The sequence below is a fragment of the Ochotona princeps genome, chromosome 12 (assembly GCF_030435755.1).
Source record: "Ochotona princeps isolate mOchPri1 chromosome 12, mOchPri1.hap1, whole genome shotgun sequence".
NCBI lineage: Eukaryota > Metazoa > Chordata > Mammalia > Lagomorpha > Ochotonidae > Ochotona > Ochotona princeps.
In genome coordinates this window covers 60399619-60408077 of record NC_080843.1, presented here as the reverse complement: position 1 = coordinate 60408077, position 8459 = coordinate 60399619, and the positions used below count along the sequence as shown (strand labels likewise).

At 49.7% G+C, this 8459-nt stretch overlaps 1 protein-coding gene across 1 annotated transcript; it reads right to left on the bottom strand.

Moving 5' to 3' along the window:
- Positions 1–1134: 1134 nt before the first annotated feature.
- On the bottom strand, positions 1135–5727 carry HMGB1 (high mobility group box 1). The gene is made up of 5 exons (XM_036493370.2): positions 5569–5727; positions 3479–3642; positions 3183–3328; positions 2626–2800; positions 1135–1767 (listed from the first exon to the last, which is right to left on the bottom strand). Exons 2-5 carry the CDS (start codon positions 3626–3628, stop codon positions 1591–1593), a joined length of 648 nt encoding a protein of 215 aa, XP_036349263.2. The 5' UTR covers positions 3629–3642; positions 5569–5727; the 3' UTR covers positions 1135–1590.
- Between the last annotated feature and the right edge of the window lie 2732 nt (positions 5728–8459).

The following is an 8459-nucleotide window of genomic DNA, read 5'->3' as shown; positions in this document are numbered from 1 at the left end:
AGGAAAAACCCTGCCATACTTAGAGGGTGTTGCTTAGTGGTATTATTGGAAGCAAAGTATCAGAGAATCTTAAATTCTTAAGTGACAGGCATTTAACTAATATTTAAAACCTCTGCAATTATTTTATTAGTATCATCCAGAACTGTTGTTCAGTATTCCTCCTGAAATTACATAAACAAATGCAAATGGAAAGAATCTAAGTCAAAATTATATAACAAAACAGTACTCCATCACAAAGGTGTGTAAATCACAAGAAACCTATTTTTTAAACACTGGCACTTTAAGAAACAATAATTTCAAAAAAACCACAAAATTGCCAAATTGTCCCCTAAACTGCTAAGTAGATAAACATGACCGAAGCAAGTTTGGAGTTTGTAAATAAAAAACTATTCAAAAAAAAACAAAATTTGTACGAGATGCAAACTTTTAAGCATCTTCTTTCTAAACGGTCACTTGATTTGTGAAGCGACAAACCCCAATACAGGAAAATATACCCTACTTTAAATGTGGCTTTATCATTTCAATACCTGGTCAGGTAGCAACATTACTTGGCATCTCCAAGTTTCCGGAACAGTCCATGTTGAGAAAAATGGGAAGACAGCCAGCACTGTAGGAGCTTTCACTGGGACTAATGGTTAACAAAAAGACTGTGGAAGTATATTTCAAGCTCACGCTTTTGGGGTTACATTCTCAGGTCTTGGCTAATGTGGGAACTGCAAAACGTAACTGCCATTACATGGTAATGGGAGCTACTATAGAATCCCCGTGTAAAGACTATTACTACACTTTCTATTAGTCCTTCAAGAACAAACTTTCATAAATGCTTGCTTCTAATAATCCCATGGTGAGTAGACTGGTTTACTCTCCACTTTGTAAATGCTAGTGGGTTATGTGAACTCTGTTATCAGCTCATCAAGATTCTGTAGTTTCAGTTATGGATGAAAACGCTCAATTCAACTTTTATTACCCCATCATGGTATGTAGGGTGTGTGGACGAAAGCTTTTTTATCTGCTAACTACATGAAAAGATAAACAATACTGTAATAATCCAGGTGATCCAAAATGGGCAAAAGCAACACTACCTTCCCCTTCGAGAAGAACACAACTGCAGACCTAGGAAAAGGACAACAGTACTAATAAAAAAAATTGTATTTACTTAGAAGCATTCAGAATGTCAACAAAACAGCTGCATTTTTTTTTTTTTTGCAATTACAGAGTGGTATTCAGGTAACAGAACAACAATTATTTCGTATAAGCTGCATCAGAGACAACTGAAGATGAAAAACTACCGTCCCCATATAGAACTAATTTGTGCTGTGCACCAACAAGAACCTGCTTTAAATTTCCATGCCAATTTACAACCCCCATACTGTACCAGGCAAGGTTAGTGGCTATAAAATACCACCAGGACAGGGCTATCTAAAGACACATTCGGTAGTGTGTTAACTATACAAAAAAAGACACTGTACAGTTTAAAAACAAATCTTACACAGCCTTACATTTCAATTTTTTTTTCTTTAAAAGGAGTGAGTTGTGTACAGGGGGGTTAAATGCTTTATAGACAAGAAAAAAAACTGCGCTAGAACCAACTTATTCATCATCATCATCTTCCTCTTCCTCTTCATCCTCTTCATCTTCCTCCTCCTCTTCATCTTCTTCATCCTCTTCGTCTTCCTCCTCTTCCTTCTTTTTCTTGCTCTTTTCAGCCTTGACAACTCCCTTTTTGGCTGCATCAGGTTTTCCTTTAGCTCGGTATGCGGCAATATCCTTGCAGAGTAAGAGCAGGAGAAGACAGGTAGAGAAGAGAAAAAGTGGGTTAAGAAAGGGGACAAGCAGAAACAACATGTCACAACTGACTGAAAAACCCAGGCCAAAGTTACTCTGAAATAACCATCTGCACACACTCACTTAAACTTCACAAGTAAGAACTTCAAACCATGCACATAAAAGTACAAGGTAACTATTAATGAGCAACCCCAGAACTTGAGAAATGGCATGGTCTAGTATTTGCAAAGTTATGCCTCACTGAGCTAGCCTGGCACAGCATCCTAACTCTAGTTTATTATCACAGCCACATTGTGGAGACTTTGATTAAAGGGTAGACACTGCCACCTTCTGAAGGCAAAAATGCATTCTACAGGTTTACATTGCCAGACCCCATCCACAGCAGAAAATTTTAACTTGAAAGGAACAAAAAGCAACTTGCCAGGAAGCATGCATTAAGATCAAACAGAAATTGAGTATCTTTCAGAATGACCATAAAAACTTAAGTGTTAAGTACTTGGCACCTCAACTTATGGGACATAAGTTTTTTTTAAAAACGTCAACAAACTTGAAATTTAATTGTAATGAGGGGACCTGCATTGATTTTGTCCAGCTTATATTATATATGATCATCTCAAAATAATTTTTATTTTTTTTTGCAAAGCAACCACCAACATTTCCATAAATTTGGACATAACTAGGGGGTACCCAATCCAGCTTATTATTCTTTGAATACGGAAGGATACTTCAACAGTTAAACCAGCCCACACTTCGAAATCAGGATGAGGTATCAAGTGTGTGTAAGCAGCTCCCACCTGGCACAGCCCCCGCCATCCTCCCCACAGCCCCCACGCCTCTTACCTTCTCGTACTTCTCCTTCAGCTTGGCAGCCTTCTTCTCGTACGGCTGCTTGTCGTCGGCGGCAGTGTTATTCCACATCTCTCCCAGCTTTTTTGCAACATCACCAATGGAGAGGCCAGGGTGCTCCCCTTTGATTTTTGGACGATACTCAGAACAGAACAAGAAAAAGGCCGAACTACAAGAGAAACGTTTTTAAGGGAACAAATCACACAAATGAGCACTTCATCACTATATGAAAGCTGTCCATTTCTGCTTTGCATAGAACCAAGCTGTAAATAATAGGAACCAAGGTAAGATCACATGTACGACTTACACTATTTGGAACTCTAGTGAAAAGTGCTCTCATGAAATGAAGACTAAAATTCTGCCAGAATATAACTGGGCAAAGGATGCCAGTACCTAGTCTAAATGCTCTGCTCAGCACTGTCACCAGCAGCTTTACTGGTAATTCTATTGTGAACCATTATTGGCCCCCAAAAGTTCAACTGTACACTCTAAATTTCTATCAAATTCTACTTAAGACAAGCTGGAAAACTCACAAAGGTAAAAATACTCACGGAGGCCTCTTGGGTGCATTGGGATCCTTGAACTTCTTTTTTGTCTCCCCTTTAGGAGGGATGTAGGTTTTCATTTCTCTCTCATAACGAGCCTTGTCCGCCTTTGCCATGTCTTCAAATTTTCCCTTCTCCTTAGCAGACATGGTCTACCAAAGAAATTATTTGTAAACATAAGTCCATGAAGTTTTTCACTGCCTTGTAGTCTCACATTACGAAAACAGCCAGCTCACCCCCGCCCCTCCTACTTTAGCAACCCTGTTTTATAGCCGGCTGGGTGTGTTTTAAAGGCCACTCACCTTCCACCTCTCTGAGCACTTCTTCGAAAACTCTGAGAAGTTGACGGAAGCATCCGGGTGCTTCTTCTTGTGCTCCTCCCGGCAAGTTTGCACAAAGAATGCATATGATGACATTTTGCCTCTCGGCTTCTTAGGATCTCCTTTTCCCATGGTTAGTTATTTTTCTTTAAAAAAAAAAAATTGAAAGGGGGTGAAATGAGCTCACAGCGCTGAGGGAACGCACGTACTGCAAGGCACCCGTGCGGGCAACGAGAGCGGATTCCTAGAAGGGGCTACACCAAGCCGAAAACGATCCTCCCTGGTGATCCTGCTAAGTCCACACACAGTTGGCGATCCAGCTGCCTGCCTCTGTCCTGAACCTCTCAAACAGGTTTTTAAATTCCTAAAACCATTTTGAACCAACGCACGCACAGGTCAGGGGAAAAACCCATGCTGCCCATGCGTGGATCTACACTCGTGAAGAGAGAGAAAAGCGCGAGTAAGCCCTTCCAAATTACAGGGCCTTCAAAGAACCTCTCTAGATATATATCGCCCTCCGTCTAAAGTTTTCCCAATTACTTAAAAAAAAAAAACTCGCTCTCTGCAGCAAACTTGGCCCCGCGAGCTCGTGCGCTGGCGGCGGGGCCGGGGCGGCGGTGGCTCGGCCGGCCTGCGCTCTGGCCCCCGAGCCGTGTGTTCTGTCCTGACTAAACACGTCCGGTCTGAAGTTTCTCCGAGTAAACAAGGATGAGGGACAAAAGCCACTCCTGCGCGGGGCTTCGCGCGCCCCCTCCCCCCGGCGGGGGGCGCCTTCCTCGGGCGGCTGGGGGAAGTTGGGGGGCCTGGTGCGCGCGCGCCGCCGTGCCCCCCGGGCGAGCACCGGGGACCCCGCAGGCCCGAGGCCGCCACGTGCGCCCGGAAGGCCCCGCAGGCCCGCGCCGCCGCCGCCCCCATTTTGTCAGGCGGCGGCCGCGGCGGCGACGGCGCAGAGGAGGAGAAGCCCCGCTCGAAATGGGGGCTGGCTCCGCCCGCGGCCGCCGGGGCCGGCGCACGGAATGGCCGCTGCGCGTCTTCCCCGCCTGCGCCGCCGCCGCCGCGAGGGCGAGCGCGAACATGGCTCCTTCCCTTTGTGTGTGTGTGTGTGTGAGTGTGTGTGAGTGCGGGTGCGGGCGGCGAGGCGGGGTGCGCGCCGCGCTCTGGCGCACACACACGGCCATTCCAGGCCGGGGGGGGAGGGGAGGCCCGGGGGGCGCGCGCCGGCCCTCCCCCACTCCCCTCCCCCCGCCGGGCGCGGGCCCACCCGCCCGCCCGCCGCTCCCCGGCTCCCTCCGCGCGGGCCGTGCGCCCCGCCGCCCCCGCACGGAGGACGCGGGGCTGTGAAAAGAGAGAGGCAAAAAAAAAAAAAAAAAAAAAAAAAAAGTTGCCTCGGAACTGCTGCTGCGCCCAGCTCCCCCCGCCCGCCCGGCCGCCTTGTTTTCTCTCCAGCCAGCAGCGCCGGGCCCGAGTCAGCCATGTTCCAGCGAGCGCAGCGGCGCCGCCGCCGCCGCCGCCACCGCCCGGCCCGAGGCCCGCACGGCCGCCCCCGGCCCTCCCGCCCGCGCTCCCCGCCGGCGCCCCGCTCGCTCCCCGCGGCTCCTCGCGGCTGCGGCGGCGGCGGCCCATGCAGCCCGGGAAGCGCCGCCGCTGCCCGCCCGCCCGCCGCCCGCCGCCCCGGCCGCGCTGCGCGCACGCCGCCCCGCACGAACGCCCGGCCCGGGGGACCCCGGACACGTTCGCACAAAATTTTTTACTGAATTTAAAAGAGAAAAAAAAAGACACAGAAAAAAAAATTTTTTTTTTTTTTTGCGCCAGTCAGCGCGGACGCCGCCGGGGGCTTGGAAAGTGGAGGGGCGCGAGGCCGGCCGGCGCCTCGCGGTGCCCCGGGTGCTCGCGGTGCCCGGGGCCGCGGCTTCGGCGCGGGGCAGCGTCGCCCGCTCGCTCCGGGGGCAGTTCCCCCCACGGTCCCCCCTCATTTGCCTTTGTGTGGATCCTGACCCGGCGGCTCCCGGCCGCCGCGCGGCCAGGGCGGCTGCCCGAGGCGCTCTCCCCGCCGCCGCGCCGCCCCGACTCACCCTCCGCGAGGCACAGAGTCGCCCAGTGCCCGTCCGGCTCTCGCTTGCCCCGGCGCTGTCTCTATGGAGCTCAATGTACTGCAATGGCTGTGAGAGCGGGAGCCAGACGCAGCCTCCTCACTCTCTCCGCTCTGTAACATTACTCTCCAGCCAGCGCGCCTCCTATTGGCTACCGCCAACTCACGGGGCTCGCTCATTGGTCCGATACCTCCCATTGTCCTGACCAGAGCCCGTTGCCGATTGGCTGTGTCCGGGGACACGTCATCAAGGATTGAAACAGCGCGCAAATCTGAATGTGTGTGTGCGCCGGGCAGAGAGGCTGAGGCGGGAGAGGCAGAGGCAGAGGCGGCAGCTGCTACGGGAAAGCAGAACTCTATGGTGTCTGTGTGCGTGTGTCTAACCCGAGCCGGCCCCACGCCGGAGCGGCCGCCGCAGCGGAAACGGCCTGCCTTCTCCACCGCCGTCTCCAGCTCCTCGGGCGAAACAGACGCCCGCGGGCCTGCCCCCCCCTTCCCGCCCCACACGGCAGGCCCGGAGCCGTTGAGGCCGGAGGCCCCAGGCTTCTGACGGAGCTTCCGACGGGTGGGCAGCTGTGGCACACCCCGACCCCGAAAACGCGGGGCGAGGGGGCTCTGCTGGAGCCGAGGGGCGCAGGCGGCCGCCCTCGGTCCCCAAAAGGCTAGGCTCCTTGGGGGAAACATGGGGGAAAGCTGCGGGGTCCCACGAGGTGGCTTTGGAATCCCCTCTTCCCGGGCTGGGCCGGACCCCTCAGGCTCCCTGAGCAGGCGTCCCGTTTCAACAACCCCCCCTCCCCATTTTCTTCGGTTTGCTCGAGTTTCAGAGCCCATCTCCAACTTTTTATTTAAATACAAAGCACTGTTTTAACTTCCTGGAAATCAAATAATTATGCCGTGTAATTAAAGCGCTGGCCACTTGGCCTTGATACGGGCTAGGCTCGCAGGAAACGTCTGTGAGGGCCTGCTAGAATTAGCAAATTCATTAGAGACCACATTTCCCGCTGTTGGGCTGTTTTATTTGAGTCGGTGTGGGTTACTGCAATAATCAAACGAATCCTTGTGATGCTATCTTCCCCTGCCATCGCACCACTTAGGGCACCCGTGTGACTGCTCTAGAGTTACAGGGGTTCTGAGTATACTGTTTCCCGAAGGATTGGACACAGGCAGAGCGTGCACACGCCCGCATCCACAGGCTGTGGCTTCTCCAGCTCGCCCAGCCGGCTGGTATCCACGGACATACAGACGTGCACGGGGCAGACGTGCAAGCCTGCTGGCCGCCTCCTAGGACAGAAAGCCAGGGTGGTGTTTTAGGAGACCGCCTCGGCCTTCCAGCCTGGGCAGACCGCATCTTTATTCAGTTCTAACAGACTTTTTTCCCCCCACTCTCTGATTATAGTTCCTAAACTTCTAAATCCAACCACCGCTGCCTGCAGAGGTACTAAGTCAAAATGAGTCTCTTACCTGGTGTTCATTTGCTTTGTATAATCGCTTCCAAACCCATAGAATCTAAAGCTATTTGCTCAAATTAATGACGCTTTTGGAGAATAGGTTTAGATCACCTTTGTTGTCTGTGGTTTTAGTGTTTATTCTTCCTTCTTCTTTTTAAAATACCTGTTGGTCCCAGGGATTGTATTTTTCATGAGTGGAAGACATACCATACATTCACGTGAAAAACATTATAAAACTCTAAAGATTTTATAAACTGATAGGACATGTGCCTGGTGTTTAAAAATCTGAAGTTAACTTTCATGTTGTGATTTTCACTTACGTGTACTCTCTTGGTTAAGTTTTACACTTAAGTCTAGGTATTTATTTCGATCTTCTTGCGTTTTTAAATACCCTCTATTATAAAGGAGTTGTGAGAATGCACGCTTCCGTATTAAGATCTGACTGTGGAGAGTGGCTCTCTTCAGTATTTGCCGTGTTTGTGCTGCTCCAAACACACTACCTATTGTCCATGCCAGCTTGCTGCTTCCTGCCAGGGTGCAGGAGGCCAGCAGTGGGCCTACACGAGGCTCATATTTCAGTAGGAACAATTTGGGTGAGTCTTCGGCACTAGAATGAAACAGACACAGGTTCAAATCCCCACTCTTCTCACAGCTAGTTCTATGATTTGGGGAAAGTTTTTAAACCTCTTCAAGCTTCAATTCTCTCACCCATGAATTGGAAACTCCCACAAAATCTTACTAAGATTAAACTTTTTAAAAAAAGTTTAAAATTATGTTATACAGGCCCTTTGACTGCTATAATTTAGAAAACCGCAAAAGCAATTAGCCTTGAGGGGTTTTAAAGATTTTTTTTTTTGCCTTCTTTCCATTCTCACCTCAAACAGTATCAAGGTCCCTCCAGTCTGGCCATGGGACTTTTATTTAGCACAAGTACAACACAAGGCATGTCAGAAAGAAGAATTAAAACCTCCAATCTGAACATTTCATTTCTAATATCTGTTTTTCTATGATAGCGGCAAGGAAGGACATAAAAAAATACATTTGGAAATAAACCCTGCAACTTCTTAGCCTTCATCTTTCCATCAGGGTATTAAACCCTTCTGCACAATTAGCCAAACAGTGATATCTGTTTTATTTCAGAGTTATTGGGTGTTTTTATCCCAAATCACAAAGTCATCTAATTGAAAAGGTCCAAATTACCTCTCCAGTGTCCAGTCGAACCTAGTGGATTACAGATCTCTGTTTATGTAGTTCATGGCCGTCTTTGATCCCCTCTTAGAACAGGTGAAGTGTAATCCCATGATTTCCTGCACATTAATTACTCTCCTCATCCCTGCAATTATCCAGGTATGCGTCTGCTTGGCCCAATATGCTGCAGGGTCCCTGCCTTCTTTTCGCATCTTGAGGCACCTAGCACAGAGCCTAA